General features: G+C 43.2%; 1 protein-coding gene across 1 annotated transcript in view; it reads left to right on the top strand.

The window, feature by feature from the left end:
- LOC115085338 (ethanolaminephosphotransferase 1-like) overlaps nucleotides 1-20,092 on the top strand; it is a 195,156-nt gene that overhangs the window by 136,914 nt on the left and 38,150 nt on the right. Inside the window, exon 7 of the mRNA XM_029591240.1 lies at nucleotides 1,188-1,236. Coding sequence (XP_029447100.1) covers nucleotides 1,188-1,236 — 49 coding nt within the window. The remainder of the gene's footprint in view (nucleotides 1-1,187; nucleotides 1,237-20,092) is intronic.

The raw sequence follows: 20,092 nt of genomic DNA, 5'->3' as shown, positions 1-20,092 counted from the left end.
ACATAGGAGACCAGAATTTGATGGCCAAGCCTGGCTTGCAGTCCTTGAACTGGCCAGGGCTGAGGATCCCGCAGAGACAGTCTTCACAGCCCCTAGCGCAGGAAGGCAGGGGAGGAGGGAGACTTAGCTTTTGCACAACAGTGAGATACTCAGGGAGGGCCGATGCAGTAAAGAGCACATAAAAAACGTGCACCCAGACTGGGCACCTGTTTTTTTTTAATGCATGCACATTCACTTCTCTTGGGTGCCCGATGCAATAGGTAAATGAGCTGCCGCGCTAAAAAGGACGCGCTACTGAAAATTGTGCGTCCCTAGCGTGTCCTTGACATCGGGTGCCCAGGAAATGTGGCTGTGTGCGGGTTAGGAAAACAGATGCTCAATACGAGCGTGCGTTTTATCCCGCTACTGGCACAATATACACGGCCTGGAGTGTGTATATTGTGTGCACAGAATTTTTTTTCCCCCTTTTCATTTTGACATGCTATAGCTTTCTGTAGTTCCTCTGACTTAGTAACGTCACGATACTAAGTAGGAGGCACTACAGAAAGCAGGAATTTTTGTTTGTTTTTTTTGTGAAATCTTGACGCACAGCAAGGCTTAACACCAGCTCTGGGGCTAGCATTAAATTTGTTACGTTAAAAAGTGCGCCTTGGGCATGCAGCAATTTTTTGCATTGCTGGGTAATAGCTAATGGCCTCATCTACATGACATTGATATGTGATGAGTGCTATTAGCTACGCCTTTTTTTGGACGCACGTTTTGATCTCCTTATTATATCCGGGGTTATGGACGCGCATCCAAATACTCGCTAAACTGCGCACTAGGCTGGGCACACTTTAGTTCAATTGGCCCCCAGGGTGTCTGTGTACTGGTTTCCAGAAGAAACGGTGGCTGGGCTAGATGGGAATGAACGGAGGGGGAGGGGGGGAAACCAGTATAAAATGTTGGGAAAGCCAAGTTGTGGATGAAGGCCTGTAGTGTCCTAGCCCTGCCGAGGCTGGTTCTGACTGAGCTGGAAGAAACTACCAGGCTAATAAGAATATAATTTATGTTCTTGTTACAACGTAATCAATGAAAACCTATTAAGCTGCAATGAAAATAATCTGCAAGCACAGACAAGTACTGCTACCGCTCCAGTGCTGTCCATTAATCACACTGAGAAAGGTTCTCCTCTCCTTTCTTTCTAGGCTGCAGTATATTTCTTGCCCTTCCGCAGACACTGCACAATATCTTTAGGTAAGTAAATGTACCACAATCACAGCTTTGAATGTTTCTCGGTCTTTTAAACATAATTTACATGCAGTAACTTTAAGCACAAGCCAGAGTTTGGTCAACTTCTCTGGCCCAACAGCATTTTTTAATTTTTATTGTTTCTCCTTCACCATCCTAGCTCCATTCAGTTGGCAATGCCTACTTAGTAAATATCCAAACTTGAAAACAACAAGCATTGGTGTAAAATGCATAAATGCCATTTCTGAATTGGATGTATCCTCTCCGTTTTATGCTTTCTTGAATTTTGTTTTTTGGTTTCAATGTTGCAGAGTCTTCAAGCGGCTCTTGCTTATGCTCAAAATAATTTTAGGTTCTGCACTAACATTTTGATGGTTTATGAATCTTTGCCTCTATGTGCATGGGTAAGGCAGTTAGAAAAGTAAGTGAAACGAGAAAGATTAGCCTGCCTACAATGTACGAGAACATATCTGATTTGATTTGTTGGTTCTGATGTCCTTTAGAATTTTACAAGAATCTCTTCTAGGTAAGTAGGCTAGTCTAGAGAGTAGAAGACTAAAAATTGTTCTTCACTTACTGTTACAGGGTTGTAGATAATATTAGGCAAGACTGGACTGGCGGGTCCTAAACATACCTCTAAGCTTCAAGAGTTCTTTTGGGAGTCAACTCACTAGGCTTGGCTTAGAAAAGTCCTTGCCATAGCCTCAAGGGTCTGGATGCAGGCTCTTCCTGATGAAAACAAATTGGTTCCATCCCATCCTGGAGTTGGCTGGGTTGTTCTTTAATGCTGCAAATAAGTCAAAGTCTGGGCACTGGTGGCCTAGGCCAAAGATAAGCAGGCCAACTCTTTCTGGGCTGAAGAAAAGTGTGTTCCTTACTGAAGAATTTTTAGCAGAGTCTGGTAGCTAGCCTGTGGATTCTTCCATACCTAGGCCTCTGTCAACTTGCAAAATAGTCCAGTCTCTGGGTTTCCCTACCTGAAAAATGCCAGGGTGACATAAGGTTATTATCATCTTCTTCTGTGATGCCAAGCAAATCCAGCATCTGTGGACCCTTGGGCTGGGGTGAGATTGGCTATACCTGCAAGGAGGAGCACTGCAGGTTCTCACTGCCATCAGGCAAACCCAGGCGAAGCAAGAGACCGGTCAGAAGCTTCACCTTTACCAGCCCATGTTTCCCTTAGGGTTGAGCTGTTGGATGCTGGAGCCAGCAGGACTCGGGTGAAAGTCTCTGCTGATGACTAGGATCATGATCCAAGGGCAGGCTATGGTCGGAGGAAGGCAGTGGTCAGGCAGGTCAAGAGAGAATACTGCCAGGAGAGAGCCCATTCGCCTACTCCACCATGTGTGCTGGCCCTACAGAATTCAAAATTCTTGTGGCGATGCATGAGATCACCATAGAGGAAGTGCTAGTCACAAGAGTTTTGTATAGCGCAGAGGCTGGCATGTGAGGAGCAGCAGCAGAACGGCTTTCCCTTCTGCTCCCGAGGCTAGGGTGTGTGTTTGTGTGAATGGAAACCTGCTTGGAGTGTGTGTGTGTGTATGAATGGGAGCTTGGCTGAGGGAGGGCAGTTGGTGTGAATGGGAGCCTGCCATAGTGTGGGTTGAGGGTATGAATGGGAGGCTGCCTGGAGGGGGAGGTGTGAATGGGAGCCTGCTTGGGGGGGGGGGGGTTTGAATGGAAGCCTATAGTGGGCTGGGTGGGGGTATGAATGGGAGGTTTCCAGAGGGGGAGGTGTGAATGGGAGCCTGCTTGGGTGGGGTGTATGTGTGCGTGTATGAGAAACAACATGTGGGAGTGGAGAAGCTATGTGTGTGTGTGTGAGGGAGAAAGAGCATGTGGGTGTAAGAGCGAGCAAGAGCATGTATGTTTGAAAGAGAGAGAATTTGGGAGTGAGACCCTGTGGGTGTGAGGAAGCATATGTGTTTTGAAGTGGCAGCCTGCTTGTGAGAGTGAGACCCTATGTTTGTGTGAGCCTGCATGTGAGAGAGAGCCTGTGTTTTTATGTGGGAATGTGAATCTGTGTGTGAGACAGAATGTAAGAGTGAGAGCTTGTGGTCTCTGTGAGGGGGAATGAAAGCATGTGTATAAAAGACAGCCTATGAGAGCGAGAGCCTGTGTGTGTGTGGGAGGGGGAGTGGGAACCCACATGTGAGCCTGCTTATGAGAGAGAGCATATGAGAATGGGAGCCTGAATGAGAGAGAGTATGTGGGAGTGGGAACCTGTGTGTATGTGAGAGAAAGCATGCAAGAGTGGGAACCTGTGTGAGAGAAAGCATGTGTTTCATAGAGTGCATGTAAGAGAGAATCTGAGTGTGTGTATGAAGAAGGAAGGAAAGAAGACAAGAGGAGAGAGAAGAAACAGAAAGAATAACAGAGACCCTGAAAAAGGAATTAGGAAAAGACAAACAAGGGGAACAAAATCACTGGGACCAACTGATTAGAAAATAAGATCAGGCAACAAGGTAAAAAAAATTATTTTGACTTTCAGTGATTGAAATATGCTATTTTGGGGAATACATTTCTTATATATTTGCATTTTGCTGTTTCATCAGTATTTCAGTATTCACAGAGTCTGGTTTCTCAGGCTTTTCATTTCAGTTTTGTCTGCACATTTGTTTCTAATACATGAGTCCCTTCGGGGGTCATGTATCAAAGATTTATCGCACGTGATACGGCCATATCGCGTGCGTTAAGCCTCTATTGCTCTTCATTCAAAAAGATATTTGCTCTTCATTCAAAAATTGGAAGAAGGATCCAACAGAAGAAAATAGGATAAAACATAAACGTTGGCAAGTTAAGTGTAAGACATTGATAAGACAGGCTAAGAGAGAATTTGAAAAGAAGTTGGCTGTAGAGGCAAAAACTCACAGTAAAAACTTTTTTAAATATATCAGAAGCAGAAAGCCTGTGAGGGAGTCAGTTGGACCATTAGATGATCGAGGGGTTAAAGGGGCACTTAGAGAAGATAAGGCCATCGCAGAAAGATTAAATGATTTCTTTGCTTCGGTGTTTACTGAAGAGGATGTTGGGGAGGTACCCATAATGGAGAAGGTTTTCATGGGTAATGATTCAGATGGACTGAATGAAATCACGGTGAACCTAGAAGATCAGGTAGGCCTGATTGACAAACTGAACAGTAGTAAATCACCTGGACCGGATGGTATACACCCCAGAGTTCTGAAGGAACTAAAAAATGAAATTTCAGACCTATTAGTAAAAATTTGTAACCTATCATTAAAATCATCCATTGTACCTGAAGACTGGAGGATAGCAAATGTAACCCCAATATTTAAAAAGGGCTCCAGGGGTGATCCGGGAAACTACAGACCGGTTAGCCTGACTTCAGTGCCAGGAAAAATAGTTGAAAGTGTTCTAAACATCAAAAGCACAGAACATATAGAAAGACATGGTTTAATGGAACAAAGTCAGCATGGCTTTACCCAAGGCAAGTCTTGCCTCACAAATCTGCTTCACTTTTTTGAAGGAGTTAATAAACACGTGGATAAAGGTGAACCGGTAGATGTAGTATACTTGGATTTTCAGAAGGCGTTTGACAAAGTTCCTCATGAGAGGCTTCTAGGAAAAGTAAAAAGTCATGGGATAGGTGGCGATGTCCTTTCGTGGATTGCAAACTGGCTAAAAGACAGGAAACAGAGAGGAGGATTAAATGGACAATTTTCTCAGTGGAAGGGAGTGGACAGTGGAGTGCCTCAGGGATCTGTATTGGGACCCTTGCTTTTCAATATATTTATAAATGATCTGGAAAGAAATACGACAAGTGAGATAATCAAATTTGCAGATGACAGAAAATTGTTCAGAGTAGTTAAATCACAAGCAGATTGTGATAAATTCCAGGAAGACCTTGTGAGACTGGAAAATTGGGCATCCAAATGGCAGATGAAATTTAATGTGGATAAGTGCAAGGTGATGCATATAGGGAAAAATAAGCCATGCTATAATTACACAATGTTGGGTTGCATATTAGGTGCTACAACCCAAGAAAGAGATCTAGGCGTCATAGTGGATAACACATTGAAATCGTTGGTTCAGTGTGCTGCAGCAGTCAAAAAAGCAAACAGAATGTTGGGAATTATTAGAAAGGGAATGCTGAATAAAACGAAAAATGTCATAATGCCTCTGTATCGCTCCATGGTGAGACCGCACCTTGAATACTAGGGATGTGAATCGTGTCCTCGATCGTCTTAACGATCGATTTCGGCTGGGAGGGGGAGGGAATCGTATTGTTGCCGTTTGGGGGGGTAAAATATCGTGAAAAATCGTTAAAAATCGTTAAAAATCGAAAAATCGAAAAACCGGCACATTAAAACCCCCTAAAACCCACCCCCGACCCTTTAAATTAAATCCCCCACCCTCCCGAACCCCCCCAAATAACTTAAATAACCTGCGGGTCGTTAAAAATCGAAAAATCGAAAAACCGGCACATTAAAACCCCCTAAAACCCACCCCCGACCCTTTAAATTAAATCCCCCACCCTCCCGAACCCCCCCCAAATAACTTAAATAACCTGCGGGTCCAGCGGCGGTCCGGAATGGCAGCGGTCCGGAACGGGCTCCTGCTCCTGAATCTTGTCGTCTTCAGCCGGCGCCATTTTCCAAAATGGCGCCGAAAAATGGCGGCGGCCATAGACGAAAAAGATTGGACGGCAGGAGTTCCTTCCGGACCCCCGCTGGACTTTTGGCAAGTCTCGTGGGGGTCAGGAGGCCCCCCACAAGCTGGCCAAAAGTTCCTGGAGGTCCAGCGGGGGTCAGGGAGCGATTTCCCGCCGCGAATCGTTTTCGTACGGAAAATGGCGCCGGCAGGAGATCGACTGCAGGAGGTCGTTCAGCGAGGGTTCCGGCGCCTCGCTGAACGACCTCCTGCAGTCGATCTCCTGCCGGCGCCATTTTCCGTACGAAAACGATTCGCGGCGGGAAATCGCTCCCTGACCCCCGCTGGACCTCCAGGAACTTTTGGCCAGCTTGTGGGGGGCCTCCTGACCCCCACGAGACTTGCCAAAAGTCCAGCGGGGGTCCGGAAGGACCTCCTGCCGTCCAATCTTTTTCGTCTATGGCCACCGCCATTTTTCGGCGCCATTTTGGAAAATGGCGCCGGCTGAAGACGACAAGATTCAGGAGCAGGAGCCCGTTCCGGACCGCTGCCGTTCCGGACCGCCGCTGGACCCGCAGGTTATTTAAGTTATTGGGGGGGGGTTCGGGAGGGTGGGGGATTTAATTTAAAGGGTCGGGGGTGGGTTTTAGGGGGTTTTAGTGTGCCGGCTCACGATTCTAACGATTTATAACGATAAATCGTTAGAATCTGTATTGTATTGTGTTCCATAACGGTTTAAGACGATATTAAAATTATCGGACGATAATTTTAATCGTCCTAAAACGATTCACATCCCTATTGAATACTGTGTACAATTCTGGTCGCCGCATCTCAAAAAACATATAATTGTGATGGAGAAGATACAGAGAAAGGCTCCCAAAATGATGAGGGGAATGGAACAGCTCCCCTATGAGGAAAGACTAAAGAGGTTAGGACTTTTCAGCTTGGAGAAGAGACGGCTGAGGGGGGATATAATAGAGATGTTTAAAATTATGAGAGGTCTAGAACGGGTAGATGTGAATCGGTTATTTTTAGGATAGTAGAAAGACTAGGGGGCACTCCATGAAGTTAGCATGGGGCACATTTAAAACTAATCGGAGAAAGTTCTTTTTTACTCAACGCACAATTAAACTCTGGAATTTGTTGCCAGAGGATGTGGTTAGTGCAGTTAGTATAGTGGTGTTTAAAAAAGGATTGGATAAGTTCTTGGAGGAGAAGTCCATTACCTGCTATTAAGTTCACTTAGAGAATAGCCACTGCCATTAGCAATGGTAACATGGAATAGACTTAGTTTTTGGGTACTTGCCAGGTTCTTATGGCCTGGATTGGCCACTGTTGGAAACAGGATGCTGGGCTTGATGGTCCCTTGGTCTGACCCAGTATGGCATTTTCTTATGTTCTTATGTTCTGGAATGACAGTCTAGTCTAGACAAAAAAGCATATGAGATGAGGTCTACCTTCGATAATAAGACCAAATTTATAGCAACCAGGAGGCATTCGACACTTTATTAAATCAAATGACAAGGAAGGGATTGCTGTATTATAAGTGTAAATTATTTCAGTTTAGTAATAAGATGGGGAGAACTCTAGTTAATTTGACTAAAAATTGGACGACCAAAATGTATCCCTATTATAAGGAAAAGCTTAGGAGAAGTGGTAAACTCTGGCAAAGATATATAGTATGTGACACTTATTACATTCTATCAATCTTTATATGCTGCCAACTCAAAAAATGTAAGCCAAATAAAAGAATTTCTTGCCACTGTCAGCTTATCCAAATTAACTGAACAAACAACAAGATTACATGCACTGATTTAAGTACAAGAGATTCAAAATGGGGTCCAGCAAGCAAAACTGCTTAATGTGTCAGGGTCTGATAGATACTCTGCTGAATTTTATAAGATCTAGATTAATAAATTTCATCTTCCATTAGGAAGTATGTTTGAATAACTGATAGACCTTGGCCACATTCCCTTTTCATCCAATAAATCAACTATTACAGTAGCTGCTGATACTACGTCGGGATCCATTGTTCCTGGAATCATTTAGACCAATTTCCCTGTTGAATTTCAATTTGAAGCTCTTAGCAAAATATATGGCAGATTGGCACATATATTAGCTATATTGATAGGGGAGGACCAAGTTAGTTTTGTCAAAGGGAAATGCTCTGTTCTAAATGTATGCAAGATTATTATATCTATGGAAGTGAGTAAACTGAGACAAATTCCATTACTTTTACTGAGTTTTGATGCTGAGAAAGCCTTTGACAAGGAGGACTGGACCTTTATGTTTGAAACTTTGAGAGAATTTGCTAGAAATATTTTATCCAAACAGTTCAGGTCTTTGAATTGCAGCACAAAACATCCTCTCCTCTCTGTTCTTTCTTCCCTCTCTTGAACCTCTTTTTCAAAAAATCCAGGAAAATGAAAGAACTGTAGGGATACCAGTTTGCACAAGTCTCTTGCCATTTTAAATTAGCAGTTTTGCTGATGATATTCTAATCCACATTGCAGACCCTAAGACCTCTCTTTGGGTTCTTTTGGAGGAATTCTCTATTTATTGATGCTTGGCAGGCTTAAAATTAAATTTGGCTGAGTCTGAGGCCTTGCCTATGCAAGCATCTGTGATAGAGATGTACAGCCAGGATTTTCCAATGAAAGGGATGAAGGATTCATTTAAATATCTGGTTGCATAGGGAATCTTCTAGAATACATAGATTAAATTAGCAATTATTATATATAACCATGAAGAATCTCTTGCAGACTTGGTCAGAAATTCCTTTGTCTTTAGCTTGTAGGGTAATGGTACTTCTTAAATTGGTTTATACCGTATTTTCCGGCATATAAGACGAGTTTTTAACCCCTGAAAATCTTCTCAAAAGTCGGGGGTCATCTTATACGCCGGGGGTCGTCTTATAGGGAGAATAATTACCGTATTTTTTCGCTCCATAAGATGCACTTTTTTCCCCCAAAAGTGGGGGGAAAAATGTCTGCGTCTTATGGAGCGAATATAAAAAAAAATAAAAATCTAACAAAACCCCCCAACCTCCTGACCCCCCCAGACCTGCCAAATTAATTTACTACAACCCCCCACCCTCCTGACCCCCCCCCCCGAAGACCTGCCAAAAGTCCCTGGGGGTCCAGGAGCAATCTCCTGGACTTGGGCTGTCGGCTGCCAGCAATCAAAATGGCGCCGACGGCCCTTTGCCCTTACTATGTCACTGGGGTCGACCAATGGCAGCGGTAGCCCCTGTGACATAGTAAGGGCAAAGGGCCGTCGGCGCCATTTTGATTACTAATTTGGCAGATCTTGTGGAGGGGTTGTATTTAATTAATTTGGCAGGTTTTGGAGGGGTCAGGAGGGTGGGGGGTTGTATTTAATTAATTTAACAGGTCTTGGGGGGGGGGTCAGGAGGGTGGGGGAAGCTGAGGGATTAGTTTTAAAGGGTCGGGTGGGTTTTTTGTTTATCGTCTCGGGCGCAGCCGATAAAAAAAAACCCGATCGGGCCGGACGAAAAAAACAAAACGATATGAATCGGAACCGGAATCAGAACCGATTCCGGTTCCGATTCACATCTCTATTACCGGTAGCTCCTTCTCTGCCTCTCAGATCTCGCGCATGCACGTCTGCGCTGCTTCAGTGCAGTCCTCAGGAGCGAGATCTGAGAGGCAGAGAAGGAGATACCGGTAATAGGATACAAGGGTGGGCCAGAGGGATGCATTACCGCTCTGATAGTCTTGGAGACAGGGAGGGCTGGGCAAGCAGGGAGAGCTGACCAATCCAAGCAGGATTTGTATACAACAACCAGCCAATCACCGGTAAGGTACATCGCTTGCCGTGATTGGCTGGTTGTTGTATACTGGGTACCACATACAGTATGGTTATGTAGTGACACAGAAGGGTAGTCTTATATGGCGAGTATATCCCCAAACTCTATATTTTAACTGGAAATGTTGGGGGTCTTCTTATACGCCCAGTCGTCTTATACGCCGGAAAATACGGTATGTTTCAGACAATGCCCATTTATTTAATGATAAAGATCTAGTTGGGATCGAGGGACTTGTTTGTCAATATTAGTGGAAATAGACAAAACCATGAATTGCTCTCTCTGAATTAATGAGAAAGTGGACAAGGTGGGATTGGTCTTTCTAACTTGAAATTGTATAAATAGCCTACAGTCTCTGACATTCAGTGGCTGGTAAATGGGCACTAGTTGTTATACGCTTCTGAATTTAGAGAAAGCCTTGCATTCACTGCTCAGTCTCAAATACATTTTGTATATATCTCCCACCTTGCTGCTTACATAGAGCTAAGATAGTACTTTATTGGTTCCAGTACTGAAAACGTGGAAATAATTCTGTACTACATTGCATTTGCAATATAAAATATCTCATTTTCCACCTATTAAAGGTAATTGACATTTCCTACCGGGAAATTTCTCAGCAGCCTTTAAATATGAAATATAAACGAGCTGCATATCACCTCACAACTCCGTCATGAGGAGGGGCCAAGTGTTGTCCTTTGAGGAACTTTGATAGACACGTGATCTTGATCAAAAGCAATTCTATACTTATTGGCAGGGTAGGCATTTTATTCACACTGGATTTGAAAGAATTGCAGCAAACGAATAAAGAATTCTTAGCGGATCATTTTAGCTATGGAGATCCCACTCCCCACATAATTTCCTTCTTTTTTGCTGGTCTAATGGGAAAATAAATAAACTCAAAGTATGATAATATAGTCTATATCAAATAAATGTCCATATTTTTAGGAAACCTTTTTTTTTTTTTTACAAGTAAACTTATCCAGAATGATTCAGATGTAGTACAAGCACTTCAAATTCCAACACTTGACACAGTCTGCACTTCGAAGAATTCTGCCTTAGGGGCTGCCCATCATTATGGGTCTTTGTTGTTGTATGTCAGCATCAGAAACTTGAATCTCCTTTAAACACTACTGTCGTCTGCAAAACATCCAATCATAACCCGAAGCTATATAACAAACCAGGAAATCACTGTATTCAAAACAGAAGCTTCTTAGATTACATATCTCTAGTAAAGTAGATACCCTATACATCTGTGGTGATCAAGCTATTGTATGCCAGTCTAATTCCTCATTTAACCCTGAAGGAGTAATAGACTGCAATGTGAATATCCAATATTGTTCTCTCTAATTAAGTCTTGCTTCTATGTCACTGAACTTAAAACATGCTCAACTTTAATTGTGTGAAACTGTGTTAGTAGTCTAGGCAATGTTGATGAACAAGAGGTGCATTTATTATTTTTTAGTATTCAGACACCTGCAGTGTTCTAGCAGGTGCACATATATTACTCGCTATGGAGGTAATTTTCAAAGGAGTTATGCATGTAAATGTAACATACTATCGTAACACTTTTCATAAGTCCACTTGCACTCGTAAAATTCAGTTTTAAGTGTGCAAATCCTTTTGAAAATTACCCACTTACAAGTAGATTTTAAAAGCGTTGCTCACGCAAAAATGGCCCCATATATGCATATGTGGGCATATGCGAACCATGCGATTCCTAAGAGTTATGTGCATAACTCCAAATTTTAGAAAAGCTGACCATGACAGGGGGGTAGAGGGAAAGAAAGCACTGTAGGAGAGACAATATGCAACTATATATATATCTACCACTGTAAGAGGGGCACTTTCACCTCAGGATGGATTTGAATCATAACCTTATCCAAATCTTTTTAAACCCACTAACTGCCATTACCACATCCTTTGGCAATGAATTCCAGGGCTTAATTATGCATTGATTGAAAAATAATTTTCTTCAATTTGTTTTAAATGAGCTACTTGCTAACTTCATGGAGTGCCCCCTATTTCTTATGAGACAGTAAATAACACCGGGCAACAAATTTTCACAAAAGTCATGTTACGGAAATGAAATTAGTCAATTCTTATAAATTTCCATGTGCTAAACATGAATGTGACTGTGAAAATGCAAAATTGGCTCTAGTTTTTTTGTAATATGCAATAATATAATTACATCTTGAATTGTATGCCAATAGTAGGAGACCTACGGTTAATACCGTTTGAAAAATGAAGTCATAGACTACGTCTTAGATTTCTTTGCTTGTCTCTTGTACACCTGTTCGGGAGCATCTCTGCGGAGTGTCCAGCAGTAGTCAGCCAGCATGAATATTTCAAATGCTCACCCTTTCTGACTGAGCTTCATATAGTACACTGCTGACGTCAGCTTACTCAGCAGCAGCATGGCAGTAGAACTGCATTGCATCAGAAAATGATGTAATAAACTCTGGATGATGTGTGCATGATGGTATTATGCAATATGATGCAATATTACATCATTCTAGGCTTATTTACAGTCCTGGATAAATTTACATGACTAAACATAGAAAGTGAACTATATTAAATATCTTCAAAACGAGAGCCAATAAAAACTTTTCATGGTCATATTCGTGTTCAGCACATCAAGATACTTCAGAGTAGGACCTTTTTAGGTCAGTAACACTTTCATTGTTGCCCAGTGTAACTGATTTACATTTACATGTTCAAGTCCTTCATTCCCTCCCCATGGCCAGGGTGCGAGGATCTGTAGCCCACCAATGTAACACTCCCTCCACCCCCCCAAATCCACCCTGTTGAAAGTGCCCTTCTTGTCGATAGAGTGTCATATTATGTCTCCTACCAGCGGCGGACTCACGATGTCGGACCGGCCCAGGTATTCACCGCCCAGGCCGGCCCAGGAAACGTCACGTGGTCTGCCAAGCTCGGCTGTGTCACGGCCGCACACAGCAGACCACGTGACTGGAGCGATCGGCCCACCGGGGGATGCCCGATCCCCCGATAGGCCAATCCGCCCCTGTCTCCTACAGTGCATTCTCTCCCTCCCCCAATAAGGACATGAAAAAACTGGTTTTCCCCTTGTGTGAGCATACGCGCATAAAAGCTCTGGTGGTAATATGTGCTGGACATTTACTCAAGCCACCTCTTAAGATTACGCGCAGTGAGGAATTTTAAATGATGCTCATGATATAAAATTGCAGCGTTATCTTTGCTTCTGTGCCGATATGCGTGTTTATGGGCACACACACGTTCTTTTTAAAATTAGCCAGTTAGTATGTCCAATGTAAATTTTCTGACCCGGGCAAATAATCACATAAATGAGAAAACAAAGTACAGTTCGTAGTCTTTTTTCCATATAACTTTGCATTGTGTTCTTGGATGCACCCACTCTGATCCTGACAGCATAGATGCACAAACATCAGCCCAGTGACATGGCCTGCGTCCTGGAGTTTCACCATCTGATGACTCTGTAACATCTGCTAAACATGAGCGAATGATATTTTCACATATGTTAAGACCTTGAGAATAAGTGATTTTGAGTGGGATTATCTTATGTCAGCTATTAAATAAAGCTTATAGGAGGGCTCTATTCTCAGGTTCTAACAGTTTATTGCAATATAAAGCTCAATGTGAGGATCAGAAAATGACCTTCGTTTTAAAATATACCAATAAAGCAGAGGTTATTGCAGCGAGTATTAGGCATCATGCGCATGTTTTATTATTGCATAGTGTCTTCACTGAACCTCCATTAATTGCTTATTCACAAGACCTTAAGTTTAGTGAAGGGACGCACGATTTAATTTTAGAGACTATATTGGATATGCATATTACAGTCTATTACTCCTTCGGGATTAATTGAGAAATTAGATTGGTATACAATAATTTGATTACCACATAGCATGTGATATCTACTTTAGTAGAGATATAGTATGTAGTATAAGATGCTCCTATTTTGAGTACATAGTAACAAAATAATGACGGTAGAAAAAGACCAAATGGTCCATCCAGTCTGCCTAGCAAGTTCATTATGGGGCAAATCTTTAAACTTTCGCGAGGGTGCAGATTTGTTTGCGCAACCCGGTGCGAACAAATCTACGCCTGATTCTATAACATGTGTGCGCTACCGTGCGCATGTTATAAAATCCAGGATCGGCACACACAGGGGGTGCACAATTGTGCAACCTGCGCGCGCCGAACCGAGCAGCCTGCCTCCGTTCCCTCCGAGGCCGCTCCGAAATTGGAGTGGCCTTGGAGGGAACCTTTTTTTGTCCCCCCCACCTTTCCTTCCCTTCCCCTATTTAACCCACCCCCCAGCCCTAACTAAATCCCCACCCCCTACCTTATTTCGTGGAGTTACGCCTGCCTCTGCCTTGCGCACACTGCTGGCTCCCTGCCCCGGCACAGGTCGTTGTACTGGAGCACTCGGCCCTGCCCCCGGACTGCCGTCACACCTCCAGCCCCGCCCACAGACCTCCACCAAGACCCCTGGATACGCCCCCAGCCAGCCCCTTATTCGAAGCCCCGGGACTTGCACGCGCCGCCGAGCCTATGCAAGATAGGCTCGGCGCGCGCAGGGGGAGGCAGGGGTAGGTTTTTGGGGATTGCGCGTGTATCTTATGCGCACAACCCTTTGAAAATCTACCCCTATGGTAGTAACTACCACTCTGTGCAGGTTGCCCCATGTTTCTGTTAAGGGTAGTAACTGCCGGTCAGTGCAGGTTACCCCAAAGCATTATGTTAAGGGTAGTAATATTAACAATGAAAACCAAGCAACTATCAAACCCATAACAAAATTGCTGCTAACAACATTTTTACAGGGTGAGCAGCTTTCTTGATAATTGAGACAATGCTGCTTGAAATGCTTTGCTTTTTGACTTGGCCATAGAAGCAGTCCTCCAACTTTTCCTTAATGTCTGCATATCAATACCGCAAACTATAAAGTCAGGCCAAGTATTGGCTATCGACGGAATCCAATCCCCCCCTCCCCCCCCATTGTAAAGGAAAGCAATGATGCAGTTGCATCATAATCATGAAAACTGATTGGTTAAGGATAGCAATCCCCATGCTTTCTGTTAGGGGCAGTGGCTGCCGCTCCATACAGGTTACCACATGCACCTTTTTTTTTCATTTCCATCTCTTATCTTTTAGGGTTCAACAGTGTTTATACCATGCTTTTTGAATTCATTTACTGTTTTCATCCTCACCACCTCTTCCGGAAGGGCATTCCAGATATCCACCACCCTCCACATGAAGAAATATTTCTTGATGTTAGCTCTGAGTTGTCCTGCCTAGAGTTTAATTTCGTGACCCCTAGGTCTATTGTTTGCTTTCCAATGGAAAAGGTTCGAAGTTCATGCATCATTAAAACCTTTCAGATATCTGAAGGTCTGTGTCATATCTTCCCTGCATCTCCTGTCTTCCAGGGTATACATATTTAGATGCTTCAGCCTCTCCTCATAAGTCTTCTGCTACAGACCCTACATCATTTTGGTTACCCTTCTCTGGACCACCTCCAGCCTGTCTCTAACCCTTTTGAGATACGGTCTCCAGAATTGAGCAGAGTACTCCAGATGAGGTCTCACCAAAGACCTGTACAAGGGCATTATCACTGTCTTTTTCTTACTGGTTAGTCTTCTCTCTATGCAGCCCAGTATTCCTCTGGCTTTAGCTATTGCCTTGACATATTGCTTTGCTTCCTTCAGATCTCCAGACACTCTTACCCCAAGGTCCCTCTCCCAGACCATGTACATTAGTCTTTCACCTCCCTATCACATATAGATCTTTTGGATTAGTGTACCCCAGATGCATGACTCTGCAGTACTTGGCATTGAATTCCAGCTGCCAAGTCTTTGAACACTTTTCAAGCTTTCTTAAATCACTTTTTATTCTCCTTCAGCCATGTCCACTCTGTTGCAGATCTTAGTGTCATCCACAAATAGACAAACTTTGCCTTCTATCCCTTCCGCAATGTTGCTCACAAAGATACTGAACAGAACTGGTCCCAAAATTGATCCTTGTGGCACTCCACTTAACCCTGTTATCTCTTTAGGGTAATTTCCAGTTACCATTACATGCTGTCTCCTGTCAGTTAACCAATTTGTAATCCACCACCATGACATCAACTCTCAAGCTCCTCTTTTTATGCATGAGCCTCCTATGCAATTTCTGACTTTTGAGAAACTTTAATAGTAGTTTCATCTTCTCCACAACTAGTTCTTGAAATAAATGACCGGCTCTCTACAAAAAAGGACTTGAAAATTGGTATGAGTCCACTGGAGGATTCTGTCTTGGATAAGGCTGTCAAGAATATCAACATTCTTAACTATTAGGCTGAGTTGGTGACTCAGTTGGTAAGTGCTGCACATACACTGCATGGTGGTCCTCAGTTTGGTCCCTAGTTTGAGATGTCTGCTTCCTAAGTCTGCTAGGATAGGGAATACTTTAGCAGCAGTATTCACAACCCCTTGGTGGGAGAGAGTCATAGTCATTGTTTAAGGCTGATGCCTAGTAGCTGGATTCAGGGCCCAAGATTGCAGGCTTCCAAGCCCAGGACTGGCACTGCAGTGATAGGAAGGGATATAAAATAGGGGAACAAATCCCTGGGTAGTTGCAAATGAAGGCTCAAGGCACCAGATCCCAGCACTGGTTCTGATAGAGCTGAAAGTACAAAGGAACAGGAGGAAACTGCTGTGTCAAAAAATACAAATCTCAGATATCTGTTATCAACCTTTTATAACACACTGTAAGAAATTTCTTGTCCAATGTCATTGCAGGAAAAGCTAATATCCCAGTGGGAATCTGAGCCAGATAGAAATACAAAAGAACAATAGGAGAGTATTCTGTCAAACTGTATAAAGAACATAAAACATGCAAAAGCTAAATTAATTTAGCAGCAAATAGGTGGTATGGGATACCAGTGAAGCTTCACAAAGCAGGAATCAGGAAAAAGAATATGTTAGTGGTGTCATGTGGAGATAGGCAGTTTAGTGCAAGCCCTGAGAGTATATGTGAGATTACTAAGTTTTTGGAACAGGACTGGATATATGATTGACAAAACAGCTAAATGACACAAATGATTGAAGTTTTGGGTCGGCATTTTATATAACTTCTCAGAGGTATGGTTTTTACATAAGCATGGGGCAAAAATAGAGGTACACCAATTACAATCAATAAGAAGAAGAAAGAAAAGTGGTTGTGCATAGTGTGCCAGTGAAGCATCCCGGAGGAGGCAAAATATATTAAATTCTATTTATCACGAAAAGCAACTTATGCAAGAGAAAAGTACTGCGTATGAAGCCATTTGTGTCTACAGCCACAGTAAAAGAACTGTGAGAGGCAGAGAGAAAGTATACCTGAAAGATCCAAAACGGGGAAAAGAAAAAACAGAAAAAGACAAAGAAAGAAAGGAAATGGAGTGATGGGGCTGTGTAAAAATAACTTTAAGTGGTAAACCCCCCCCCCCAAAAAAAACCCCAGAGAGGTTGAAAAGAGGGGAAAACGTGGAAATTGTAAACGAAGAATAAAAAAAAAACTCAACACGACCTTGTTTCAGTGTAAAATGCCTTTCTCAAGGAGACGGTTACAGCTCTAATCCTGCCTGCTTTTGGGATGTGCGTATATCTGTGGACCACATGTATGCGTGGATCTAAAAAAAAACCATCCCAGTCAGAAAGCTTATGTCTCCCAACAGTGAGCAGTAAAGGTATTCAGATATTTATGTCAGGGCAACTTTAGCCAAGTATGTTCGACAGGAGACTTATCTTACTGAATATACCAACTACATTACCCAGCTAACTTGAGCCGGTTAACTTGCTACTTGCTGGATTAATCGATCTACTTACCCGTTCACAGGCATAGACCATTATGGCACACACATTAAGGAGGTGCTCTTACAACTGGAACATAAAACAGAGAATATCATAATTTATTTTATTTATTTTATTTATTTAAGGTTTTTATATACCGGCAATCATGAGAACATATCTTGCTGGTTTACATGAAACGGGAGTGCATTAAATACATCAAACTAGAACTCAGGTGACCGAAAGTACAGTTACAATTAACAAGGGTGGCAGAACTTGGTGAAGAGGAAGAAAAAGGAAAGAATAAATGGTTAAACGATATACAAATCATATAATAATATGATTACAAATCATATACAAATGATCATATACAAATGATCATATACAAATGATCATATACAAATCATATACAAATATAATATGATATACAAATCATATAATAATATATAATATAATATATCATATAATAATGCCTCTATCGCTCCAAGGTGAGTACTGTGTGCAGTTCTGCTCACCATATCTCACAAAAAGATATAGCACAATTAGAAAAGGTACAGAGAAAGGCAACCAAAATAATAAAGGGGATGGAATAATTCCCCTATGAGGACAGGCTACAGAGGTTAGGACTCTTCAGCTTGGAGAAGTGATGGCTATGGGGAGATATGATAGAGGTCTATAAAAATAACAAATGCAGGGGAACAAGTAAACATTAATTGGTTGTTTACTCTTTTATAAAGTACAAAGACTAGGGATATTCAATGAAGTTACTAGATAATACATTTAAGACATAAGAGCAAATATTTTTTTACTCAACACATTATTAAACTCTGGAATTCATTGCCAGAGGATGTCGTGAAAGCTGTTAGTACAGTTGGGTTTAAAAAAGATTTAGACAAGTTCCTGGAAGAAAAGTCCATAAACCCATTAAGGAAAATCTATCAACCTTTTGTGATACTGCCAGATACTTGTGACCTGGATTGGCCACCATTGGAAACAGGTTACTTGGCTTGATGGACTTTTGTGTTGTGCGCCCCGTCCGTGCACGGGCCTGCTTACCTTCCCAACTCCTCTGCAGGTTCCGGGTCAGCCTCTCCCGCGGCCGCAGCTAGCTCCTTGAGGCCTCGGCGTCCCGCGGCGGCGGTCGCCGGGCCTTCCTCAGCGCATCAGGCCTCATGGCGGGGCTCGGTGTCCTCCATGGTGTCAGCCCTGCCCCTAGACGGGTCCTAGCTCCACGGCGAGTCCTAATTGAGCACAGTATATCAGGAAGTTCCTGCCTTCACTTCCTGGCCTTGGCAATCAGGTCAACACCGTGTGTGTACTAGTTTGCCTCAGTGTCTCATCGCTTGTTCCAGCCTTGTTCCAGCGTCCTCCTGTTCCAGCATCTGTTTGTTCCTGCATTCCCTCAGGTAGTATCTCTTGGACTGACTCTCTGGTACTGACCTCTGCCTGCTCTTGACTACGCTGATCGCTGCCTGGATACTGAACTCTGCCTGCTCTTGACTACGCTGATCGCTGCCTGACCTTTGCCTGCCTCCTTGACTACCTCTGATCTCTGGAACCTGACCCCTGCTTTGGCTGACTACTCTCGGACTGACCATTGGAACCTGACCCCAGCTTCGGCTAACTACTCTCAGACTGACCTCTGAAACTTGACCTCTGCTATCACTGACCACGTCTCCTTGAGCCTGGCCCTGCTCCTAGCCTTGTCATCACAGACACTGTTCTGGCCTTCCTTGGTTCCCCAAGTCTCCAGTTCTGACATCGACTGTGCACCCTTGATCCTGGTGGGCACACCTCTATACTTCCTATCCGGGAGACCCTGCGAGGCCCACCTAAGTCCAAGTGGCCCGGGTCCCCAAGGGCTCCACCCAGGGGGACCTCAGGCTCCCAGTGGTGAAGCTCCAGCTGGCCTCTGTCTCCTCCTGTGCTCCGCCTCCTGATGGCAGTTGGTTCCTGGGCCTGACCAGGAAGCCCCTCCTCACTGTCTCAGGACAAGGGTCCACCTCCAGGGGCAACATTTTGGTCTGACCCAGTATGGGAAATCTTATATTCTTATGTACTCCAAAACCGGCCCTTGAAAATGGGACAAAAATTAGTGGGGAATCTAAAAGGGCCCGTCCTAAATATAGAAGTCAGGCAAGTGATGCCATTCTTGATTTAAGTTCACAGAACTGAATTCACAGTTTTCTTATGGATTTTCAGTTCCTTTTAATTTTAGATCAAAATATACATCTCTTAAGCTTTCAGCTTCATCTTTAGTTTTCAGTCATTTTTCAAAAAGCCACTGCATGGCAAAAACAACTGGCTAATTCTGGCTGGTTATTTTTAGGTAAATTTTGACTAGGTTTTCAGCTGAAAAGGCCTAAATCTGGCTGGGCAGAATTAGACCAGTTAAATTTAAGATGGCTAATTGTGCAACTGGACTTGAGTGGCTCAGCTCATTTCGTTAGTGCTGAAAATTGAAGTTAACCATCTAAGTTGAAAGCCCACTCTAGGAACACCTTTGGAGTCAACCCTTTTTTGACTGGCTAAATTTAGCCACCTTGTAAATTTAGAAGGGTATATTTAGCCACTCAGCAGGGAGAGGGAGTTTTAAAAGCAAATTTATAGCGAC

The sequence above is a fragment of the Rhinatrema bivittatum genome, chromosome 2 (assembly GCF_901001135.1).
Source record: "Rhinatrema bivittatum chromosome 2, aRhiBiv1.1, whole genome shotgun sequence".
NCBI lineage: Eukaryota > Metazoa > Chordata > Amphibia > Gymnophiona > Rhinatrematidae > Rhinatrema > Rhinatrema bivittatum.
The sequence above is the reverse complement of the archived record's forward strand: the minus strand, read 5'-3'. Positions and strand labels throughout refer to the sequence as shown.